Source organism: Neodiprion lecontei, chromosome 5, assembly GCF_021901455.1.
Source record: "Neodiprion lecontei isolate iyNeoLeco1 chromosome 5, iyNeoLeco1.1, whole genome shotgun sequence".
In the NCBI taxonomy this organism is placed as follows: Eukaryota; Metazoa; Arthropoda; class Insecta; order Hymenoptera; family Diprionidae; genus Neodiprion; species Neodiprion lecontei.
In genome coordinates this window covers 5,424,025-5,450,490 of record NC_060264.1, presented here as the reverse complement: position 1 = coordinate 5,450,490, position 26,466 = coordinate 5,424,025, and the positions used below count along the sequence as shown (strand labels likewise).

Here is a 26,466-nt window from a genome sequence, read left to right as displayed (position 1 = left end):
TTTTTTTTTTTTTTTTTTTTACTTTCTACATCTCGTATAAACGAAATCACAAAATGATCAAAGTAAGAATACGTAAATATTGAATGCGGTACATTGAAAACATTTTCACATGGATTCATCCGAAAATTTTTTCAAGTCTAATATCGCTTCGTTAAACTCACGTCTCAATTTGTGTAAGCGTTAAACGCAGCAGCTTCTGCAAGGATTTATCAATCCTGATTTCAATTATTCTACGAAAAATACTACGAAACGTTCCGTAAATTCGCGAGGACGGTAAATTTGTGAGTATTAATGCCTGGCAGACTTGTGAATTTCTATAATTTTGCTCGCAGTGCTACGTAAAACATGTCGTTGGTGAAAAAAAAAAATCGTTCATTATTTATAGCGGTTGTTGGCCGCTTTCTGACTTTTCTAACGCGTAACTGCAATTGTTTAGACAGTTACACGATCCGTTATAGGTACTTATATACTATACATCTAACGTGAACTGAGTGATTATTTTATTTTGTACAAAGTGACGTACTAATTCAAATATTCTTAATACCTATTGCAGTATTAATCGTCCTTTCAGGCTATTTCATTACGAGTAATTATCATACTTATCACTTTTTACATCAACAATCATATCTATCAAGTGCAATTACTACTTTCCTCCATTGTTAATCTAATATACTAAACTCAACGCTTTAAGCCTGGAAAAATACACTGTCGAATACTGTTAGCGTATATAATTATGTATTACACGCATAGGTATAACATTCGTAACTACTTATTTCTGATAGATTTAAAACGTTCAGTCTTTAGCTTTTAAAGCTACTGGCAAGACCGACAATATTGGTAAAACTAATAGTGCAGATTGTTCGAGGAAATTCATAGAGAAACTTGGTACCTTGGAGAGACACGCCTATTAACAACAAACATAAATCGTAGACGAGCCAGCTGCCCATAATTTCTGTTTAGAACGCCGAGACCGCGGATGAATCTTGGTAATACACATCGACAACCAATTACTCGATGCAATTAGGGTTTCTATAACTCGAAAGTATGTACTTAAATCGAGATTCATTTACACATATTTTATTTATCGGAATCACTCGTCAGGAATTATTTTTATTACCAACAACTTTAAGCATTTAGCTGGGTGTACATGTTTTACTCTTGAAAAAAAAAAAAAAAAAAAAAAATAAGTAAATAAATCTCGATCCACGCAATACTTTTTAAACAAAACAAACACCGATCCAGGTACAAATTTCCAAATTTCACCCACTGTTCCAGCCGCCTGCCTGAATACGCCGCCCTAAAATCCACAGATAAATCTTGCGTCCATGCATCCCGTCATCAGCACCATTTCTCCATCGGAACAGAGGCGAGCTGGGGTCTCGGCCTCGGCGAAGGCCACCTTAAAGCGCTTTGGCAAGATTCTGCTCTGGACGGAGTTCTCGGAGGTGGTTGCGGAGCTTGATTACCAGCAGCTGGATGGATGGGCTGAAGCGGCTCGTTTCCGCGCTCCGAGTAAACTTCCGTTCTGTCCAAGCCCGTCGGAGGATCGCCCCGGTAATTCCTCTTCACCGGTTTTCGACTTATTTCGTGCTGAGGCGTTGGCGGTGCACTTTCAACCGATTGGAGACTAGCTGCTCTGTGCAACGACAAACGGAGAGGCTTCTTTGGTGGCGTTGGACGCGTCCGGCTTTCGTGGGATCCTGAACACATCACGGATCCGTCCGACTGCTCGGATGCCCTGGATTGGGAATCCTGGAAGCGTAAAAAAAAAAAATAATAATTTCAAATATTTTCACCCTTTCAAATCTGATCCATGATCTGTCGAACTTCTATCTATCATGATAACAGAAGGGTCGCAAATAAACAGTGATTACAGGGATGAAAGATACTGGTTTCATACTGATTTTGATCTCTGAGATTTGAAGAATGGCGCAGCATTGTTTTACCACACTTGTGTTATTATATACTCGTTACAAAGCTTTCAACACTTCACACGGTATAAACTTCGACACCATTCTTCGTACGATTTTCACAAGATTTTAACACACGTTCTATTCTGGTGTACGTAATTTTCTCTGGAACTAGAACGGTTCAGGTTGAAATTAGTCTCTCTCTCTCTCTCTTTCAGTTATATATAAATTAAGTAAAGAAGACTTTCTCAAATTCGACAAAATAACGAAGAAAACGACGATATTAGAATTCCAACTTCTCGTAGTATCGACGTTTCAAAAATTGTAGACCATTTTTCAAACTTCAAAGCTCAAAGTAAAGATGAAACTAGCATCGTTCGTCACCTCGTCGAATTTTTATTACCTGTATTCGGTAGTACGTTGGCTCCGAGTCGAATTCGAGAGACTGTAAGGAAGGGGCGTTTCTCCTGCTCTTGTGAACTTGTTCCATGGCGGATTCCGCGCGAAGCGGTCTCCGCTGTATCCCGGAATGCGACTGCTTGCAGTCAAGGCTAGCCGTCGATCTGGCCAACTGATAACCCTGGGGTCTCTGCCTGGTTTTCGCCTTGTGACCGTGGCTCGTAGCTCCGTCGGATCCGAAGTCCGACTCCTTCGAGAGCCGCGTTTCGTTCATCCGACGAGGATGATCCCCGTGTCTCGTTCTGACAGTGGGCAGGCTCTGCCTCAATTCGGCCGGACTTTTCGCCCCCAGACCCGGCAGGTTTCCAACCAGAGCCGTGACTTGGGGTCCCTTTTGAAAAACCTGCGCAGAGCAAATGGGTCTTACGAAATCGTCTGATTCAAACGTTATGGGGTTAAAAAAAGGTTCATTTTCTACAATTTATTTGAGAAAAATTAATTAACATTTTTTAATTTTCTTTTCCTTACGTGTTAATCTGAGTATTGAATTTTTTTTTCACTAGCGACCACCTGCAGGTTGCAATTTTCAATCCAGAACAGAAAATGAAAAGGATTCTAAAAGGAGATGCCAAAGTCTAGTGAAGTACGTAGGAATTTTCAAAAATATTAATTTATACAAAAATGGCGGCAGTTGGAAGGAGAAACTTTGACTAAAAAAATTTCACTTCATCCTTCAAATTGTTGCGATTTTTGTGAAAATTAATATTACTGAAAAATCGTTCGCACTTCACTAGATTTTGGTGTCTTCTTTTAAAAACTTTTTCGTTTTTTGTTCTAAATTGAAAATTGCGACGTGCAAGTATTTGCCCGTGGAAAAAGAAGTTTCCTTTCATTAGTCTGTTTGCCATTTTGTTTTAAAATAATGAAAAAAAAAACTTTTTCTCGTACTTCGAGACTTGTATTAAACATGTATGAAAAACAGAATTGAAAATCAATTCATTTTTCGTAAATAAATCCTAGAAAATGACCTTTGATTTATTGAACGTATGGTAGTATTACCCCTCTAAAAATAAGGAAAAAGGGTATGAAAAATCTCAAACAATCTGTTCGTGTTACTTTTCGTCGATGGTGGTGAACGCGAATTTGAGAGAACCTTTTACAGCTAGAACGTTTTAAATGAATAAGCTCTCCTGTTCTTCATCTCATTTTCATGTTTTTGGGCATATTTATTCTAAGGTAACCTCGAGAATCGACCCTCCAGTTCCGGGGACCTAGAAAAAAGCTCAAGAACGACGAATACCTGCACGTGTTCGCGACGACTGGGCGGAGGTTCGGCGGGTGCCGGAGGTCGAGATGGAGTCAAAAGGTCCCTGACCTGTTCCTCGAGGTAACCGATCCTGTGAGTGAGCCGAAGGTTGTCGGATCTGAGGGTGCGAAGAGCAGCGAGGGATTCGCCCTTCCGCAGAACAACGACTTGCGCCGCATCCGGTGCGACAGCCAAAAGTCTGGCAAGATCGCTCCTTCCGGCACCAACGACCAGCTTGCCGTTCACCTCCAGTATTCTGCGAAAAATATGACCGATTTGACGTGAAGATAAAATCCGAGAATAAAAGAATAAAAAATTACAAACGTCGAGTAGAATCGTATTTGCGACCACGCACCGCGCGTAGCGGCAGGAAACGGGGATCGTTAACTCTCCACGGTATTAATGTTACATGACTAATGAGATGTTCCTTGTATCCGACGACTTGCGTTAAATTCGAAATTATTTTCTACTTACCGGGGATGCCGATTCTGAACCAATTACATAATTAATTTCGTTCGAAACGATTATAATCCGTGTTTAAGTCACGTGAAATTTTGTTTCTTTACTTCGCCGTGTCTCTCTTGGTGAATTAAAAAATTTAACATCCGTGTGGCGAAATTCATGAAACTACGTTTCACGCGACGTTAAGTCTGCTTACAGTGCTTACGAACACGATGCTTAAAAACAAGGCGGTTCCTTGTATTGTAACAGCGTTGGGGGACGAGGTCGTGCGACCGGTTCGCCTGGCGCAATTAGCGGGAGCACATGGCGAACTTCCGGTGTTTTCTGGCCACGCTACGCTACAACGACTGCCTGGGAACCTGTGGATTGTCAGGATTCTGCATTGTTATAAGCGTTGATAGAACGCCGCTCGTATATAACGCCCACGACATGATCCGATCCTCGAATGCTTCGTCGCACAAGCGAGGTTCGAAACGAACACGCGTCGTTCATCGGACTCGCGGAAACTCGTAATTTATCGAAAAGTCTCCAAGTAACCGGATCAAGAGTCAATAATCCCCATATCACGCAAATACGTATCAATTCGCCTCTGAACTGACTAATTGCTTCTCCTGCGAGAAAGTTACGCGCTCGTTGCGAACTTGCGACATCTAGCGGCGAGTCAAGGTACCTAAAATATTCGGAGAAATCCTTTTGTACATGTCTACTTTTCAGCTTCTCTGACAAAACTTTGTACTTTTTTGCGGATAAAAGAAGAAGAAAATGATATAATGAAATATTCTACGGATCAAATATTGAAGAAATTATAAATTTCAGAAATAAAAATAAAAACCAACAAAATGGCACAAATTTGTTGGAGAATCGTAGATGCAACATGTAGAACATTTATTGGATGACACTTGTACACATTTTTCTTAGATTGCTCAGGCCTTCGACGCTCACCTGTCGCCCTTGCAAAGTCCCGAATCTTCAACGGCCCAATCGACGTAGAGGCCCGGTGCATCGTCTCTGGGCCCGGCCCCAAATCTGGGACTCTTAGGGTCGGCGCTGACTTCGAGGGCGTGAACGGTGACTTGCGTGGATCCGGAAATACAGCTGAAACAGGGAAGAGGTGTCGTTTTTATTTCTCAAGAAATTTCGCGACCTGGTAAAAATATGGAAGATATTGTAATATCAGGTTTCACGTATATCGTATTATATTATACCTGAATATCGTGTGATTTTTCTGCTTCTCTTGCGTGTCCGCAAGCTCTAAGGCCGCCTGAAGGGCTCGACTCTCTTCCCGAAGGGTCAACAGTTCCAGTTCTTCCCTTCCCAATCTGTACTCCAATTCTGCCTGCTGTATCCGCACGTCTATGTTGCTGTGACCGAGAAAAATAGTCGACCTTTTTATTGTATAAAATACGAATGAACTGCTGCGTCTATATCTATACAAGGTATATATATATATAGGTATACATATAATATGGGACGGAGATAACTCCGCATTTTTGTTTTTTTCAACAATCTCCAAAACAAGTATTCTCGTTTAATATCGATAATCGAACAAAAGTTTATTGAAATGTTGAGGAAAAATATTTTGCCAAAAAAATTTCCCATACCGGGAATCGAACCCGAGCCTCCTGGGTGAAAGCCAGGTATCCTAGCCACTAGACCATATGGGAGTTGAAAGTTTCGGAGAAGATTAATTTTTTAAAGCACAAGTCTCGCATCACTTCCGAATAAACATACCTATTGTTACACTGATTGAGATATCGATAATAATGGCAATAATGCGGAAATACATTGTCACGTGAGTTGTTTTTTCCTCAACTTGAAACTAAGAATACGCAGTATTTTATATTCGCACCAACATTCCGAACGTGCTTTGAGAATTAAAAAGTTCATCTATGAGAACAATCGGTACATTGCATTTTTACTTTTTAGATTCACGAGTACTGAAAAGTGAAAGTAAAAATTTGGAAATTTGTCAAAGTATAGAAAGCCAAAATAATAGAATCGTCGGAGTAAAAAAGAATATATACCAAGGTAAAATATAGAGTCATCAAAATTCTATATTTTCTCTTTCTACTCTTGTAATTCTATTTCTGATATCTCCACATTCCTACCCCCACTCCGCACGCAGGCTTGTTATATATCGAATCTTTCGAGACGATTCAGTTCGCTTCAAGTACATTCAATAAAACTTACTCGGTAATATCGAGCCGTTCTAAAGCCAACTTGAGGTTTTTTATGGCCAGCCGTTTGTTGTCGGCGTCGCGACGCAATCTTTGGAGTCGATCCTCAGCCGCCTTCCGGTCGGATTCGGTCAAGGAAGGTCCGTTTCGCAGGGATAAACGACTGCTCAACGTATTGCACAGTTGTCCCTTCAAGCTGGAACGAAGAAAAAAAATTTCAAGTCACGCTCACTTCGCAAATGCAAATTAATTTATTTCAGATTTACGCAGAACCGGTTTTCCGCACAATTTATAAATTGCAGAGTGGACCCGTTGAACGGTTTCGTTAAAAAACAAATCTCGATTTTTCGCTTGCGATTTCATTCCGTTTCAACGATTACTGACTGTGAACGCTGTAATTTTAGGCCAAGCAAAATAATGGCAAAAAAAATAGTTTAGTCATCATTTTGCTCACGGCAAAATTCTGAAGCAGGTACGCTAAAATGCTGAACAAAAAAAATCGACAAATTAATTACGAATTAGAAATTTCAATACTTAATGCAAATCGAAATCAATCGAGAAATCAGAAAACTAAGGCGAAAATCATTTTCCAATCAGAGACACTGAAATAAGCTTGGAATTGCATAAATATAGCAATTGAAACGAAGTCTCGAATACTTTTGTAATTTGTAATCGTTACAGTACAGATTCGGCAAGAAAAATCAATTGCATTTTTTACGATCGAAGAGTAGAAAAAAAAAAGAATTAATAAAAATAAAATTAAAAAAATCAGTCGGTTGTTTTTGGAATTCGTAATTCGAACGCGGTTGATTGCAAAATTTAATTTATTGACAGGTTTTAGGAAACATTTACTTCTGTATGATATTTTCCTTGTCCCGAAGGGCTGTTCGGAGGGCGTCCAATTCCTTGCCAACATCCCTTGCGCGATGTCCCGCAGGCGACGAAGTCACCCCGGCGATGCTTCCGCCCTTTTTTCGCCTCGGCGTAGTCGAGAGGGACACCTCGATGCTGGCCATCTGGAATAATGATCAATAAAAGGGTCGGCTCGTATTGTTGGAGGCTTTGAAAGGTAGGCGCGTTGGATTTGTTGCGCCTGTGATATTTCACTCGGTCGCAAAGTGATCGCTGTAGGTAAAATTCCTGTTCTTTATACAGAGGTTGAATCTCGCGAGAGTTCGGACTCGTATATTAATGATTCGAAAATTAATCTCTGTCCACTATCAACGGGGTCAGCGTGATGGATGAATAATTTGGTTACTTTGAGGTTTGAGAATAACGGCTCTTGTGATCTAACGATATACCTACGGAAAAATTTGCGTTCTTGAACTCTGTCGCGTTGTTCGGTTACAAATTTCTCATTTTTTTTTTTTATATCTCATTCAATTTGCATACGTACGTTAAATACTTTCAATTAGTCCATTTTTTTCGTCAATATACACATACGTTTTTCATTTTTCTCACATCTAGAGCTTATACGAATGATCTAAGATCGACACACGTATTTTATCCTAGTAAAATAAAGAAAGTCAGAACTCTGTATTAAAAAACATTCAAACATATTTAAAATTATGATTTGATATAAAAAAAATTCGTGTTCTAACAGTTTTGTCTGATACATAATTAACTTTCAAAAGTCAACGAAGAATATCCACTACCCGAGACACGTTGCAAGTTAATATAAATTAGTTTTTTTTTTGCACGTCAGCTTGACGTTGACGAAAATTTATGTGCAATTGTAATATGCGACGGGGTTAAATAATAGTTGTAAGTCGAAGCCAAACGTGCGTGATTGTTGTGAGGTTTTTGAATTTAATAATTTATGCGACTTTGATCGAACGTCTTATCACATCGCGTTATTATCGCGATAGAATTAATTAAGTAGCTAGTAGTTTATTATACAGTTATTTTCACATAACCGCACTAAATGCACGAGTGTTTGGCCCTGGGCAGAATTCGGTTACGAAATATATATGGCTTTAGAAACCGCGTGCAATAAACTTGTGACGAACATATCTGTATATATGTAATCATTATGTATGTACAGTCATAGTATACGCTAGCGATTAGATCTTGTAGTTTGTAATCGGGGAATCTAAGCTATGACAAATTGAGACCTGTTAGACTGTAATATAGAAGCTTTGCAAGTAATCTGCATATAATTATACGGAAAATTCATGGTAACTATCGACCAGCATGCGGTTGCCGGTCGAATTGCAAGCGTCCCAAAGCCGTCCTTATGCAAATTCGGATCACAGTCATTAGAAGCGCGTCTTGTGATCTTCAACGCGATCATATATTCCTATAGATGTTGTAAATGTGTACTCGAAGCAGCGAACACCTAGAATTATGTATTCGACGGATTTAAATCGCCTACCTCTCCCGCGATTCCAAAACACGAGCTGCGTACGTTTTTTTCAAATTGTCAGTTTTTTTTATTTTTTTTTTTCATCGCATTTCCCTTAAAATAGCAGATCTCGATGTATCGAATTGTTTCAGGGTGCAAATAATACACGTTTCTGTCCAGTATCGTTTCACACCTTATGCTTCTTCACTGCGTTTCAAACACTTCGTACAATTCTGTTATTTCTGGGTTTCGAAGTGTTCTTTTTGGAACGATCGTAATTACGGAGGCTCACCTTGTGCGTGAAACGGATGGCGAAATATTTTTCTATATCACCTTTGAGTTCCCAGGTGTGGCCTTTCACGTAATCAGACCGTAATTTCGCCGGAGGCGAAATGCATGCGATCATCTTTGATCGTTTCATGCCTGAATAATTATCACACCGTCTAAACCAGACGGATAATATAAGCTTTGAACAGCAGCCCGTGTAAGGTATGAAACTTACACTTGCACTCGACTTGGATTATTCTGACCCGAAATTAATACCGCTTCAACGCCCAGCTTCGGGGAAGACGAATTTCGATGAGCAGTTTGAAATGAAACACGATAAAGTGACGTAAAAAAAAAACTGGCGTGATTAACGACATAGTTTCGAGAAACAATTTCGAGTTATTTGTTCTTCTAAGTTAGGTTGAAACTCGGAAACGTTTCAAAGATTTATTATTCAAAATCAGTATCATTCATTTTTTATATGAATATTATCATCGTTAAATGAAATAAATCGCGAAACTTGTCGCATTTACTGATAAAAATCGAAGGTCCTGAAATACTTGTAAGATACTTGTACAAACTGATGACAAAATGTTTGCACGTGTACTCAAATAATGTACATACGCAGCTTTGTCAGAAATGTTAGGGATAGTTGATCCTTTGGTATTTCTTGAATTCCATCCCATATTATACAATATCTTCGGCAATACGTCCGATTTTTCAATAAAGTTCCGTCCAAATAAACGAAGCACTTAAATATAGTTTTATACCATACGGTAGATACTTGCCGTACCACAAAATTAAAAATGCTTTGATTGATCGTAAAAGTTGAGATTCCGAGAATTCTGAATTTCACAGTAATCGAGACGAAGGGAAAGGGCAAAACTACACTCTGACTCTCTACAAGTACCCGAGCGGAGATTTACGGGTAAAAGATGTGTGTACAAAGCCCGCGGGTTTCAGGGCTGGATGTTTATGGACTAATTCGTTGATATTGAGTTACGGTTGTAGGAGGTCCTGGACTGTTAGGCGATAAAACTCACAGGATGCTTAACGATCGCTGGATATTTTATCCCAGCAGTTCCAGGCTGGGGCTCGACGCGTGGTGCCGGGGGTCAAGACATCCGGTTTATCCGGTCCCCGGGATGCGTGGGTGCAGAGCGATGCGCGAAATCCGCGGTACTCGAGGCGATGCGGTGCGATACCTCGACGATGCCTTAATCGCTGAACGGAGAAAGGATGCTGATCCTGCCTTTGCGTCCCGCCGTCGACAGCGGCGTCGTAAATTTTCTAATCCGTTACGGGGTTCATAATTAAGTAATTGGCCGAGGGGGGAGTGGGTGTAAAAAATGAGAAAAACCGAAACTCGGAATGATCGGAATTCCGAACATAAAAATATCGAAAATCCGGAGCAAAGAAAAGCTCGTAGTGGTGACTTTTCACCAAGCCAGAAATTCGCGCGTCTGAGAATCTTCGATCGTTCGGAATTTCGATGTTTGAGATTTTTTCATTTTCATACTGTTGAACAGATTTTCTCAGCTTACGAATATATTAATTCATGAATACACAATATCGAACTCTGTCTCGTGATAGCAAATAACAAAATGGCATTGAGTTTTCTGTTTTATTGACTCAAGATGATGTTTTCTGGTGTCGAAAAATATTTGCATAGTAATTCTGTCATTGATACAACCGACTAAAACGATGCATTCGTGTGCATAATTCAGTCGTCTTATTTCGGTTCATTTTTCTCTCCCTTAGCTCCGTCCCCAGTTTTATATCATAATAATTACCGCGAAAATGTGACCGTGCTTCCAAGATTCTTCGCCGTAAGTTTTCTCATGGAACGTCTCAATTACTCGTGCAAATTAATATGTACAACGCAACATTTTGGATATCCTTTTATTTTTCAATTTCATCATTCTCCTCGCGCTTTAATGATATCGCGTGGATGCATTTGGAATTTCAAAGTGACGCGCGTATATCCTCCGCAGAATTTATACACGGCATTGGTATACCTGTATATCAACGTAATACAACTCTACAGATGAAATACGCTGTGCGAAAATAAAGGAAAAGGAAAAGAGATGAAAATTTCGTATCGCTTTAATGCCCGCAATTCGCCTCCGGACTTTTAACGACTCACTGAATTGCCCGCAGTGTCACACTCTCTGCTTTCTTCCAGGCTTACGAAACAAGCTGTGCGTTTTATAGGCAGACACTCGCACGGTTATTATATATATATACGATGCGATTAGCTCGCAGTATACGTCAAATACCTTAAACCGTCGACTTCGAACATTTAACGGCTGAAATTCGTGACGAATTATCGTCTTCCATTCATATTATTTATAACATATCTCCAACATTTTACGAATTCTGTAATTTTTTTTTCCATTTCTCATATTCATCTTTCGAAGTTATGAAATCTCCATCTTCCGATAGGTGTCAAAATATTTGTTACATTTTATAAAAATTTTCTGAATTATTTCAGATTTTAAATAATAGCGTTTTTTCTACAAGTTTTCTAAGTCCTACTTCAGATACGCTGGGTGTAAAAATTTCGAAAGAATCACGAATTGGTTTTTTCTTCGTGTACTTTCGCACAAAAAAAAAAAAAAAAAAAAAAACACAAAGCCAATCTGATAGATAGACGTTATGGAATCTTGATCAAGATGTCACGGAATGCCCCATACGTGCGTATAACTGCCTATATACGTCTGGAGAAAAATTATGGGAGCGTTGAAAATTATACGTTAAGGATATAATCAGAAACTAATTTACATGAGCGGTAGGTGTACGTATACTGTATTACACATGTATAGGCGAATCCCCGCGCTCACAATGATTCCACCACGCATAGCTGTTATTTTATTCTTCTCACAGTCATCTTCTAAATCCCACGATTAAGTAAATTCTTGGTCTAAGTATCGGGCTCCTGAGGTATGTTCGAAAAGGAGAGAGCCGTGAAAGAAACGAATGAATGAATGAGACGAAATGAGAACAGGAATACCGGAGTTATAATATTATTGGGGTTTTTATAACCCTTGTAGAACCGAGGGGCGAGGGGTAAGGGTGTAATTTTATTTCATCGTCATTCAAATTGTGCCTGAACTGCGTGGCGAAGCGATAACGCACGTGCTTCGTGTACTTTGTGTACTTTGTGTACTTTGCGTCGTACATAATAGGTGTACATGTAGTACATTTGTGTGTATATGGAAATGTAATTTAACATCAAGTGCCGTAACGCGGATCCGTTATTTTCGAACTGTATGATTTTAATTAATCAGAGGGACGAAAATCGGCCCCCGCATTTTACGGACTACGGACAGTCACAATTTATCCGTTATCAGCAAAGCTAATGAAGGATTGTTCTCCGCCTCGTCGTCCGGTGCCAGCAAACGGCTTCCGTAAAACTTCGTCGAGTGTGTAATTCGATCAAACGAATAAAGAAAAAAAAAGAAAAATTTCCCCCGAACGAAGCGAAACAACGAGAATAGAAATACAAGCCAAACAGGCGATCATCGATTATAATTAACGGGTATCATTCGCAACACTCGGACAAGGCTTTACGTCAAGTCGTGTAAAATCTTCGCTAAAAAGTCTGAAGCAAAATATTTTGAACGCGTACTAATCGCGCTAATCAACGAAATTTAACATAATTATAATCCGGCGATGTAAGAACGGTGAAAAATTTACCCGTTTGAACTTACATTCAAGATACTTAACACTCGACCTTTGGAAGAGCGCGGGGAAAATATAATTACTGGGTACTGTAATTATGTATCAATTTTGAGAGCGTAAAACTGACGTAATTTATTTTAACGCGGTACGAAATGAAGAAAAGATTTCGCAGAGGATTAAAAAAAAAATTAAGCATATACAAATCACGTTGTAATTAGCGATCGGTTTTTACTCGGCAAACAGTTAGGTATATTATACAAGCCGTTCCAATTATAACCGACAGTTTCGTAATTGTAAATCGCGTGCTGATTAATTTTAATCGAGTCTGCTCGGCGCGGATCGAAGCTCCGGTTATTCCAGGACGCGAAACGTTCATCTCGTACCTGCAGGGCTCGGTCGAGGGATATTTTACGCAGTATTTACGACGAGCTTTGGGATACCAACGGGCAGATATTAACAAGGACACTTAATTTTCCGTGTCTAATTATTAACGACAATTATATACGCCTCGAATGGGGATAATAACACGGCGTTTATACGAGGGTGTTTATCGCAGCGGCTACCGAGTCGTATAAATTTCTTCCGGCGGCCGCGGATTTACAGCCGCGTAATACAAACGTGCTTCCTTTTCTTTGCTCATTTATTCATTTATTCGTTTATTTAAAGGAAAGTCGTGTGCGTCGGGAGTTTTCCGTCAAACTAGCCGTTCATACCGTACATTTTGAACGTTTAGCGCGGCAAAATATAAGGCGGGGTTGAAAAGTCCAAATTTGAAAAGTTCCCGAAGCATCAAATTCCAAATTTATAGCTGGTGAAATTTGAAATAAAAAACGTCCATAACGTTTACTCAAATTTTGATCTCTTTACTTCGAGTCTCGCCACAAAATTATACGCTTTCCGAACTTTTCAAATTCGCAACTTCGACACTCACAATCAAAGGACGATTGACCCCTGGTCGCGTCTGAGAAACGAGCAAGCAATCCACCAGGAGAACAATCGTATGTCCGGAGAGGCAGCGTCTAAATAGCAGAGATTTGCGGCACGAAGTGTTTTCTCACCGTTGTCGTAAAACAGCTTTCGAGTAAAAATATACGTGTTTATTTATACGTGCGCACACAAACATGCCTGCGCGTTTTATACGAATCCTTGACTCGCCTGATGGATGTTTCGAATCAGACGCGTACTTCGGGGGAATAGGACGAATTTTCCAGGAGACTATCAGGATGCGAATTATACAGCTGTCCCAGAGGACGCGCCTGCGGGATGAATCGAGCGTTTTTAGCAAGGCTCCTTGTTTGCCGGGAGAATTTTTTACCCCGGTACCCGGTCGCGTATTCCACTTTTGGTAAGCTAGAAAACAGCGGTGTTGAAAAAAACATTCCCTCCGGTCGGAACCGCACACCCGTATGTCCAGACGGTCAGGGTCACTGACTCCTGCAACGGACTCACAATCTCCCAGGGCAGATCTGTCTACGTTCCAGGAACCAAGGGCGTACGACAGTCCGCTGCGAGACGAATTCAAGTCTCTTTTGTCCGAGTAGAAACGGAATTTTTCACTTATTTTTATAACTCTACTCTTGGTAGAAATTATTTATCGAATCGTTCTTATCAGGAAAACGGTGAAGGAAAAGATATTGAAGCGTCGGTTGGTAGGTCGAAATGTAGAACGAACGCACAACGGAAGGGAAAAAATAACGGATTTTGTAGAATTTCCAAGTATCTACAGAAGTGTAAATTGTACGAAATTCGAAACGTAGAGAGGAAAAATTATTGAAAGTCGAGTCATAGGATCGTCGGACGTTTCTGTTTCTGATTTACGCACAATTAAAAAGTCGATATTTTTACTTGTGAATTATTCTACTTTTCGACACCCACCAAACTTATTGGCCTGTTATTAATAAAAAATTTCACGTAGCGTATTGTCTGCATAAAAATTGTAAATTGGTCCAAACGCCTAACCAGACATAAAAAGTGTGAGGCGTGAAACGAAACGAAACGAAATGAACGGAGATCATGAAAGGGTAAAATGGACTGACGGATGCGGAATCAAGGTTTATTATCAATCGTCATCGCTCGTGTTTGAAAACGGGTCACACGTAACGACTAAACAGTAATTACAGTATTCTCGAGTCACGGCAAATCCGCGTTGTTGACGCGTTAATTTCCACGAATTGAATAAAACGAGTTCAATCCAACGCAGACGTGATTTATTTTACCTGTTTGTTTCGCCAAAGTTCAATTGTATACATACGTCTATAAAATTAAAAGTTGTGGAAATTAATTTAATATAATTAACAATTTGAGAAAAAAAAATAAAAATTGATCACAGCTATGTTTACGCAGTTTGGAAATACCTGTTAGGGTGTAAAAAACGCCACACAAAGTTGAATCAACTGTAAAAAAAAAAGAAACTATAAATTGGTCCTCCGGTGCTCGACTTTGAAATATTGCATAAAAATACTTCCCCTCCCCCCCCTAATTTATTTAACCAACACCGTATGGATAAATGTGCATATTCTAGTTGATTATTAGATATTACGACCAACTGAAGAATTTTCAGCGAAATAACGGAACAGCTTGGCAAAATTTTTTCTACAGGTGTCGTGTTATTCCCTCGGTTATTCCTTTCTGCGCAGTTAACTCGAAATCTGCAGGATCCGAATCCTACGCCACTGGAGATCAGGACCGATTCCGGGCGTGGGGCGGTTTTAATGGCTCTCGAGCAAGACCCTTGGGTTGGGTCCAAAAGATCGGAGTTTGGTCCACGCATCTGCATATAAATCACTGGTCGGACAGGCCCTGTAGCCGAGGGCCTTACGGCGGTCCCCGATCGACGGGCCGAGCCGAACCAACCGCCTTCGGCTTGCCACGTTTGAAAATAAAAAAAATAAATAAAATAAAACACACGGGGGCTTCGGGACAAAAACGATATGAGATGACGATAATGACGAAGATGATTTTGTTACACGTTTCGAACAGCTCGGAGGATTTCGTCTTACACGGCACGGAGTAGAAGTGTACATAATTTCGTAGCTAGTTTGTTTTTTTATAGCTGGAGTGATCGCCTTTTTACAACATTGGATATAAAATTAATTGGTGTTCGCAGAAGAATTTTTCAACGCAGTAATAATCGATATCGGCTGTAAAAGTTCTCTATTTCTTTCAACGCCACGCGGACTCGAGGAAAAAATATATCATGGATGGAAAATATTTTAAATAGCAGTTTTACCTTAGCCTCCAAAGTTTCTAGCTGCGCCATTCTCGGCTCTAGAAGTTGTTGCTGTTGAGCGTTGCTCCCGGTGTGCAAGGCGGTCTGCAAGTGAGAAAATGAATTCTGTATTAAGCGATATATTGATAATGATCTGATCTATATATCTTAAAAATTGAACAACCATCTCGGAGATTTGAAAAATTCTGAGTACGTATAATTATGCTCGGCGAAGAATAATACAACTTACAGTAGCGTTCAAAATTACTTTGACAGTACGAAATTCATAATTATTTTGATCAATCTTTTGTTTTCAATTTTTCTCCATTTTGACTCTATTTTCAATTGAACTCGAGTATATTTTTCTATCTTTGTCAAAGTACTTTGGAGCCCCATTGTAAACGATACATTTCTTTGAAATAAAAACTTGGAGAATTGACCATTCGCAGGGAACGCGTAAAAATTGTAAAACTGTCCCAATTCGCAAAGTTTAAAAATTTATAAAATTCAGAAAAGGGTTGCAATTAGTAACAAGAACGAAAGAAAAATCGTGATAAATTTCTCCTAGTTTTTCGTGTTTCCACCATCTGGAATTGCTCTAAAATTCTGCAAAAATGAAATTGGAAAAAATGATCCGCCCTTTCCTGCACTCAGATAAATTTTCAGTTCCGGTAACCGCTCAGTCCTTGAATATTTTCATTTTTTACCACAATCGAAAAATATAGTTCTAGGCAGAAAATGAAAATTAGTTTTCTAGCTGTTACCGGAAACTCAGGTATCCGTTACTATTCTTTCTCATTACGATCACTGTTGCTAGATTTTCTTGCAACTGTTGCGAAAATTTAATGCTCGCGCAACGATAAATTGACGTTAAAGCCTTGTTTGACTAAAAAATTATATTTGGCGTTACAATTACCAAAATGGTTAGGCGTACCTAGTTTTTCGTAATTCCAACAACTTTCAAAGTCTTTCAACGATACCTGTTTTTACTGAATTTTTCTAGTTACTGTAACAAATGAAATTTTTCTCAGTGCCTAGCCACAATCAAATTTGACAATCCGGTAACGCGTATTCCGTAGCATGTAACGTGCGTGTTTCCTCTCGCTTTGTAAAGAAGTAATTACCCCGTGCAGCGAGTACGAGAAGCGGTTCGAAAGCGAGTGCGGCGGGGGAAAAAGGAACAAAACCGCAGGAAAATAAACGGCGTTATTCTCGTTCCGGGCGATCGGTATTCCGCTGCTAACCCGCGGGAGAGGTCAGGGGCCAGGAAATCGAAGAACCCCGCGATACCGGGCGAGCTTTGCATATAAATCCGATCGCTTCACCCGCGACAAGGATCCTCCAGGTTCCCGCAGCCCGACTCGACGTGTGACCCGTTCTAAAAAACGCGCGAGTCCAGGCAACAGACGCTGCAGGCATTCTTCTCTAGGGTCGAAAGGTGTCGCCGACGTGGGCGAAGAATGCCAAGCTGCCGCCTCGGACGGCGGACGGCCGAATGTATAATAAAGGCGTTTTGCGGTTGCGAAACATCCGCAGATTCATCGCCGCGGGAGTCTAGGGATTTTTTTAACTTCTCGTTTCTCTGTATTCAGAGAAACAAGGGAATTATCGTAATCGCACGGTAAACGAATAGTTTAGTTTTTACTACATCCTGACGTTTTCAAGTTTAGAGAATCACTTCTAATTATTCTCAGATGGATGTGTATATGTGAGGGATCAATTTTTTGTCCGATGATATTTCGAGAACGAGTTACCTTTATATATATATATATATATATATATGCAAAGGTATATAGGTCAGTAAAGGATTTAAGCCTGGCAAGCCGACGATTCGTGTACCAAAAATCATTCATCCGTCAAGAACATTTTGTCAGAATTTTTTAAGGTGAATATTGCATTATATGATATAGAAGAGAACTCGCTATGATGTTTCGTTCGAAATTACAGATACCTAAATTTTGTTAGGTGATATAATTCGACCCGTGTTATAAACAAAACTTTGCAACTAAATGCACAATAAAATGCACTAACTACTTGGCGTGATTGTATATTCTAAGCGCGCGTTAATACGTCTAACGGTAAATTTTGCAAGAAGGAAGGGAAAAAATCGTTTTTATATATACTACTGCCGGAAATTATTGGTACAGTTACCCTAATTACGCGGTGCCCGCCGACGGTCCGATGGTTATTCGTTATTATTGTCTTTTTCCTTCGTTTTCAACTCTCATCCAGAACTGGAAACACGGTTATATTACGGGGAGAAAAAAATCACCCCTTTTCCCATGAGTTAATTACCGAGGAGTAAAATTCGCCCCCGGACTTTAAACCTCGAGAGAGAAAGAGAGAGAGACGCGCGATGTAATTGCATGTGTGATTCATGGGACAAAAAATGCCACGGCCGTATGTCGAGTCCCTCGCAAGTAAAAAAATTAACAAGAGAGAACGAAAAAAAAGGAATAAAAAAATAAAAAGAAGTTAAACCGAGCCCTGAACCTTGCGCAAAAGTTTCTGCAGCGGAAGTGTTACTCTTGAGAAGCGAGTAGCTACTGCTTATACCGTAACTGTACCTTCACCTCGATCACTTGCCACAGCACCTCGCTCTCTTGCTTGTAATTGGTGTGCGGAGGTGTGCGATTAGTGGAATAAAAAAAAAAAAAAGAAGAAACTCCCGTGTCATTCGCGTGCCGTAATATTTTCTCTTCGCTAAAGGGTTCCAGCGTTTTTTTCCTTCTTACTAAAATAGGAATCGCAGAGTCTACACGTTACCTGAAGTGATCGTTCGCCATCCGTTCACTCCACCTTGTAAAGAGAATTTTTATTTTATTTTATTTATTTATTTATTTTTTTTTTTCTTTATTTCATGATTACCAGGAAATCCGAGTTAGATTAGATATTGTTACAGCAACTGTTTCGATATGGTTGGAATCACAAGGAACTCGCAATGAAGTAAAAGTAACTATCTTGTGCGATTAATGTTATCAATACTACATTTTCTGATAATTGCAACGCAAAATCAGTTTGTTCAATTTATTCAGTTTACTAGATTCATTTAGTCGGATACATCCTTTATGCCAATTTATTGTCGCGCTAACATCAATAAAACATAGAAATAGCGACGACAATCGGGAGGAATAATAACATACGCTAGATTTTTCATGGGTAATAATCTAATTATTGTTTTTTTTTTTTTTTTCTCCCAGCACTATATTTTTAGGGTACGATAAAAAAAACTAAATATTTGAATAACGATTTTTTAATTCTCCTGAATCCCGCTGGCTGTATCTGTTCAATTTATCGTTGCTATTTTGCGAGGCACACGTTGCAAAGAATTTCTGCATTTCACCTGCATGGTAATGAATTTTGCGAAGACTGCGACTGGACGAGAGTACGAGATGATATCGCGAGGCAACCGACTAAGGGCCGAAGCCTCCCTCCTTCGCTATTCTTCTCCGGTTCTATTTTCGCATAAGTGGTCAGTAGATCGCGAATGGGGGAATGCCCGTCAAGTATGGGGAGATAAGAGAAACGACGCGTTTTACCAACCCCACGAGTAAATCGACCTCAGCCATTACGCATGCGTGGAATCGAACGAGAAGTCTTATCGCAAATTCCTCTTTCACGTCCGCATAATTCGGTTTCAATGTCAGTTATGCACGCGTACGTTGCGAATATCTACAGACAAGTATCGCAATCCACGTTTAACCCGACATACTTCGCATTTTTGTAATAAACTGATGTATAAAACCATTTTTATTCCCGACTCAACAATAATTTTCGCTTTTTTACCTGAAAAGTGGCGTATTATTCCCTCTTTACTTTATTCCCTCATCTGTGAGAAAAAAGTATCACTTTTCTCCCTCGTTTGCGGGAAATATGACTTTGTGTTTCACACAAATTAATTTTTCGGTTTCGCCGGTCTTCTCTTTTTCTTTTCCATTTTGAACTACTATCTCTCTGTATTATTGTAAACTTTTGATAATATTATAGTTTTCAGACCGATAGATCACACTTACACTCGAAAGGAAAACACTTTTAAGTTAATAATGCGACCAGAGTTGAGTCGGGAATAAAGTCCAATATGTAACACAGGAATAAAAGTCGATTATTTTCGCGGATGTGTTTATTGGCTGAGCGAAGCGTTCTTCTTTTGCAATGAATGGAGTCTTCGATGTTTAAACCTTCGGCTACCATAAAAGATTTCCACCCACCAAGTCTCCTAAGATCCGTCATTGTGAAAGCTATACAAAAATGAAAACTAGTTTTCCATTTTTTTTGTTACGGTAAAAAAGTAAATATCCATTGATAATATATAGTAAGTACCAGACAATTATTTTTATTGTACTTTCAATAACTTTCATGAATTCAATTTTATTTTTCACAAGTATATTTTTTTTTTTTAGATCTTCTTTTAGTTTCTTTTCAAGACGTGGTTAGAGTTGAGTCGGGTATAAAGTCCTGTATATGTATCACAGGAATAAAAGTCGATTATTCCCTTGTTACATAATGTCCTATTATCAGGCGACCCACGAATAATTCGCGCTGAAATCACTAGATCACTACTCACTAGAGATATCGAACGCTGCTGAATCTTCAGGCCAAAATCTTCCTTCTCTTCACCGCAGTCCGTTGTGTAGAGAATTACGCTTTTTTTTGATCCTCTGGAACACACGCCTGTTGAAAAATTAGATTTTATTATTTAATTGAATTTTTATTACGTATCGGTGACGTATATTTTTATTTTTGAATACATCGGGATAATTATGAAATACTTTTCGTTCACTGTTCCAGTTGAGCGCAGTCAGCAGAAGAAAAAGGAGGGAAAGAATTTCGGTTGGTTAGAAATTTTTTCAGCTAGTACAATAAAATTCGTTTATGTGTTTCTATAGACAATTTCTTTGGAACATTTCATTTCACTATCTCTTTTGATGTCTCTGAAATTCCCAAAAGTTTTACAGAGTCGTCTGCCGAGTCCTAGAGACAAGATTTCAACGAACGCGAGAAATTCCCTTTTTTCTACGTAAAAACACTCGGGCATGGTGTAGCTGATTTTTTTTTATAATATATGACACTCGGACAGTGTGTTAAGTAAACTTCGTCTTCTATCTTTCTCTCTGGATCGCGTCAAAAATCCCGGTAAATTTGGGGCGGGTTTGAAATCCCGAATTTGAAAAGTTCCGAAAGAGCGAAATTCCGAATATTTTGATGCCGAATCTTGATGTAAAAAAATGAAACTTTGATGAAACATCAAAGTTTCGAATGGTCATGATGAATGGAATGATCAAAAATTTACATTTCTGTGAATTTTTGGCTTGGTGAAATTTCACCACTTTGATCTTTCTTTGTTTTGGACTTTCGATATTTTTACGTTTCGAATCCTGGTCATTTCGATTTTTGGTTTTTCTAATTTTTTACACCCACTCGTTGAGTAAAATACGCTGTGCGAGTACACTTTAATATTCGAAATTTTACTCTATCGAAACTTCATTTTTCGAAATTCAGCTCTACCGGAATCAGACTTCACGGAACTTTGTTCCATCGTAAGTTTGAATTTTCGGAATCTTGCGACCATTCGAAACTTTGTTGTTTCTTCAAAGATTGATTTCTTCACTTCAAGTTTCGCCAACCAAATAATTCGTAATCATGCGCTTTCGGAGCTTTTCAATTTCGGAACTTCGACCCCGCCCGTTAAATTTCTCCCACACGTCTCAAAAAAAAATAAAAATGAGTTCACAAGGCCAGGAATGGTTCTCCGCATTCGACAACCCGCCGTACTTTCCGTCACCCAAATAATTTGCATCCAGAAAACTGATAGCGTCAACTAACTCTGACCTGAGTGTCTTCCCATGCCGGTCTTGGGGCCGATGTTTCGTCAAAGGTTGCGAGCTTGCGGAGCATCGGTGACCACGAGACGATATCATCACGGAGGCAGCATCGCGGTCCAGAAAACGTCCTGCTGCCGGAGGATGTCGGATAACGTCATGAGGAAAACTCCTGCGTGAAACGAAATAGGTATTTAAGTACAATGCAGCACAATTCTCAGACACGTACTACGGTGAGAATAACGCGTGATAATTCCGAGTCTGAGATCTGGTTGATGGTTCAACTCTGACTGACAGAAGGCGAGCCTCTGAAACTCGCTCGCGAGAAGAAAGTACCGTTTTACAAAGGCTGCGGAGGTAAAATGACGAAAAATAAAGAGGGAACAAGCTCCCGGAGGATTCGAGCCTTCGGAAATTCGAGCTTTGGACACTCTGCAATTATCGGGTCGTCCTGCAAACTGGACGTTTACACGCCCTCGAGACGATCACGGGGAGCTTTTGATACGAAGCTTGTCTACGTGTAATTGTATACAATCTTTGTTAAACATCGGGGGTAATAATTAGTCCCGGTTTGAAAACGACACAGATACTCCGCAACGCTAATTACGTGTACACCTAGAGTACACAATAATTCTTGCTAACAATATATATCGAGCTTGGGAACCGCAGCCAGGCATCTGCCTCGCTCGCATCTTATCTTTACACTTTATCTCTGTTATGTATTATAAACAAACTGAACGATATCTTTCCGAGCTTTGTATTTCGCTCTGAAGACGTATTTCGTTATTTTATATCCCAACGACAAGTTTCTAGAGGCGAAAGAATCGTTAGTTGAATGTTTAAAATCTGTGTCTTGAAATGGTCGGATTGAATGCAAATTTCTGCGACGTATCAACGTAAAATAGAAGTTCAAACTTCGACTAAAAATTCTTTACAAGTAAATATCACGTGATAACTTCAGAGCGATTGTAGTTTATCGCCTTATTGATTCCTTCGATTGAAAAACAAAAAATTACCCTTTGTTCAATATTCTAGTGAAATTCTAAATTATCCCACTTGACGATTTCAGGTGAGGGTTTTTAGTAAATTTTGATTGCAAAAAATGACATTAGACAATAACGTGAGATTTACAGAGTTATTATCAACTGAAATTTCTCCACCGACCTTAATTTGCACTTTTCAATTACGTCCTCGCAATGCGGAGAGATTCTTTGCACAAAATCCCACTCAGTCAACTTCAGTTCCATATTTTACAGTTTGATTTCATCATTTTTTTGACGGCCCTTAATCCGCAATGCAATCAAACACGAGATAAATTCACTTGCAGCAATCTTCATCGTATCGCTGATACGTGACTTGGCAGTTGTTAACACAAAGAAAATCGGTCTATATTTTCATAAATCGCATCAGCGCGGTTGTTTTATTGCAGTTAAATCGTTGAACAACAAAGCTGAGCGCTTCTACATCGGAGCAAAAAGTGCGAGGCTCCGCTTGACGGTGAGCGTATAATGACGCAGGTAGCAATTGTGTAACTAAATAAAAACGCGGGATAACAAGAAGGAGCTTTGGATCGTTGGTGGGACGCGGAGTCGAGGCGCCAGCTAACATTGCCTACGTTTATCGTAGCTGGATGTCAGCCCACGCGTTGAATGTCTTCACCCTGATTCGTAGGTACAACGCGTGTACGTGCGATAATAACAATACCGTAGCTAGGCGAGTCAGATGAGAGCTGGCTAGCTGCTAGACAATACTCGATTGCAAACCAATTTGCATAAATTATACCTACCCAAGTATTTTATCCCCTCTTTTTAGTTCCACTCCTCTGCCTGGATCTCTAGGCCGATTATACACTCGTCTTTTCTACTTTCCACGTTTCTCGTTTAGTCTGCAAACTATTGAAAACCTTCGTTTCAATTACCGATCTTTTTTCGTTTCAACGAATTTTCAGAAGTACAATAAATTCGAGGGGAAAGTAAGGGATACCTGGTAATCGGCGCGGTTTATCGGGTAAAACCGATTTTCTTCCTCGTTGTCGCGAGTTCTTCTCAAAAATATATTTTCGCTTAAAGATAACGAACAATAAAGTAATTCTGCTAGCGTATTTGACGCGCGCAGACACAGGGATTGGGGAAATCTCTCAGTCTTTATTTGCGTAGAAATTACAGCCTCGCAAGTCAAGATTCCGCTCGGTTTCGTACTTCGTTTGGATCAAACGAGCTTAATTAACTCTCGAGCTTTGACAGAACCGCTTCGTGACCCGCTTGGCTCTTCGATTCGGCCAAATGTCACGAGTAATCCAAAAGCGGCGTGGAGTTTTTATCAAAGTCTGGTTTTGTATCGCCGCAATCGTACCAAGTTTCGATCTGTTCGCAGTAAACGCGTCGACGATTATCGGAATCGCAGATTAAAACCGCGCGACTGACTTCAAACAACGTCGAAAAGCTTCGCTGAACGTTTCGCACCAACGGCTTCGTGATGCGAGATGGCGGGAATTTCGAATATCGTATCGGGCATGCCTGCAGGACTCGACCGTTCTTGACGCCAAATTAGATGCTTATCCCCGAATGATATTATCGGTGTTGTCTTTCATGCGTTGGGCTGCGATGCGAGTTGGCGGAACTCGTCGTCACGGACGGTGAAACGCGTGACGGTGCCGCATAAACACGGAAGGGTTCAGCCGGAGTTCAAACACGGGGTAACAACCGTGCCCAAAACCGTGACGACATCAGGAGCTCGCAGCTGCGAGTCAGGTGTCGAAGCGGATGAAAAATCGACGAAAGATAGCGAAGAATAAACAAAGAAACTAAAATTTCATTCGATCCAGGATAACCGCGATGGCCATTGTATAAAGTATCTGTGACACGGGTTTGCTACCAAAAAACTGCACAGATTTTTAATTACTGAAACCGGAAGAAATACTCGGGAAATTCTATCGCGTTGGTTTTTTTTTTTTCTTTTTCTTCTTTTATAAGAAGTGTTTGTGGTTTCATTCAGAGTGAAACTCCGGTTTAACTCGAAATCTGGTATCCCATTCTTGATTCTGAAGATCGTACGCAAAGGTGATTTCTCACTTTCATTTAATATGTGTCAGAGTGAGACTCGAGAATAAATACAAACAGGGAAACAGAAAAATGAAACCGGAAACGTGTACGGAGTGGTGTCAAAGACAAGAAGGAAACGTTTCATAGGAAAAATCGAATGAACAGGGAATGCTAAGTATACTTCGTGAAAAATTATTTGCTTAATTTCATAAGAAATATTGTTTAGGTCATTCTAACGAAGTGGTGGTTTTTTCATTATTTTTACGCAAGGACCTTGTATTTTTGAAAAGCAGTGTACGCGATGGAGGTAAATTGAAGTCACTTTTGTATTCAACAGAATCGAAAACAAAATATCTACCAAAAACATCCCATGCAGTTGAAATAAAACATTCTTTTGCAGACAAGTGTAATCAAAACCGGCTTCACGTCGAACCGGGATTTCTTGACCTGCGGCAAGAACCCGCAGCGTTTCTCGCCTGGCAATTTACAGCGCACGTTCTGTAAGCGTTTTTCAGGCATTCCGTGTTATTCACAACCGCACAATTAGTAGCTACAACCACTTTTCACCTGGCGGGTATACAAGCGCGTAACCGACTCCAAATTTCTGTCGTGGTATTCTTATTTCATCGACGATTTCTGTAAATATACATGTAAACTCGCGATACCGAGAATCGTGTGTTACCGACTCTCTGGTTTCACCCAGAATTTTGACCGACCCTGCACGCAGGAAATGGGACACCATACAGGAACTACGGGGCGCAGGTTTCTCGTTCCGAGGTAGCGAGTACGGCTACTCGTATAACATTTTTACCGAGAACTCGATATTTTTGAGCTGAATATTTCTCGTGGTCGAAATGCAGACTCGTTATAAATACATAATAACAAAGTAAATTTAATTAGCAGCTTACGTAGCGAGATAGCATCTGCTGGACGATAAAACGAGATTGAAAAATAAATACAACTACTCGCGATTTCTGCTATCGGATATTAAAGTTACATGCGATCGTAATTGCTATGACTCGGAGTCAATAAGAATAACATCAAAAATCGTTAGGGGTCATTCGATAAATGCGTTTGGAAAAACGAGACGTCCTGTTCATTTATATTCCTCGAACATGTTTCGTTATGGATAATCTTAAAAATAGATCGGATTCTGGATTGATAGACAAAAAAGGGTGTCAAGCTTTGTGACGTATTATTTTGAGGGATTCAGGCAAAATCGTCCAAAAAAGCGATCGTACTTGTCGAACAGTCCCTAATTAGTTTGTAATTAAGTAGAATTGTTGTAACACTGGAGGTTTTGTACGTCGCAGTTAATACTCATAGTTCACTTCACATTTCAGTAGGTATATGCTAGACGGTAAAATGACCTTTGACCAATCACGTAAAGTCGAAATCATAGGTATAATGTATCATTAAATAACAACAACGCGACGATCAGACAGGAATGCCTCGTCCTTCAGGATCGGCTACACGCCATCCTCCAGGGACGCGGTATTAAATTAAGATCGTGAGAGCGGCGTGAGTTAACACGGATATTTTCCACCGTCAGGCTCCAGACGAAGTACAATTGGAACACGCGACGTCACGTTGGCCATTCGAAGCATTCCGTTTCGGAGAAGGAACGAATTGGGATTGGGATCTAGATTTTTACCTTGATTTTGAAAATGAAGAGGTCCGAGGTAGGAGCCGGAATACCGAATGGGTGACTGGCTATACGGATACCTATACCTACCAGTCTTGAGCAACGTTGGAATTTACGATCGGACAGGTATAAGAGGTGTTTATAATAATAATAATGATAGTAACAGCGTATACGTGCATACGGAAGCATAGATGAAATTCTCGA

The 26,466-nt window shown here is 39.9% G+C and overlaps 1 protein-coding gene, 1 long non-coding RNA gene and 1 other non-coding gene across 3 annotated transcripts; 1 reads left to right on the top strand and 2 right to left on the bottom strand.

The window, feature by feature from the left end:
* Positions 1–652: 652 nt before the first annotated feature.
* Positions 653–23,088, bottom strand: LOC107217329. The gene is made up of 11 exons (XM_015654825.2): positions 22,741–23,088; positions 21,587–21,748; positions 20,322–20,428; positions 15,779–15,862; positions 7,107–7,270; positions 6,268–6,450; positions 5,283–5,438; positions 5,020–5,172; positions 3,610–3,871; positions 2,314–2,712; positions 653–1,752 (listed from the first exon to the last, which is right to left on the bottom strand). Exons 2-11 carry the CDS (start codon positions 21,600–21,602, stop codon positions 1,339–1,341), a joined length of 1,938 nt encoding a protein of 645 aa, XP_015510311.1. The 5' UTR covers positions 21,603–21,748; positions 22,741–23,088; the 3' UTR covers positions 653–1,338.
* On the top strand, positions 5,423–26,295 carry LOC124294541. The gene is made up of 3 exons (XR_006904423.1): positions 5,423–5,513; positions 7,136–7,323; positions 26,170–26,295. It is a non-coding gene; the product is annotated as an uncharacterized LOC124294541 (long non-coding RNA).
* Trnae-uuc lies at positions 5,670–5,741 on the bottom strand. Its single transcript has one exon. It is a non-coding gene; the product is annotated as a tRNA-Glu (tRNA).
* Positions 26,296–26,466: the final 171 nt, after the last annotated feature.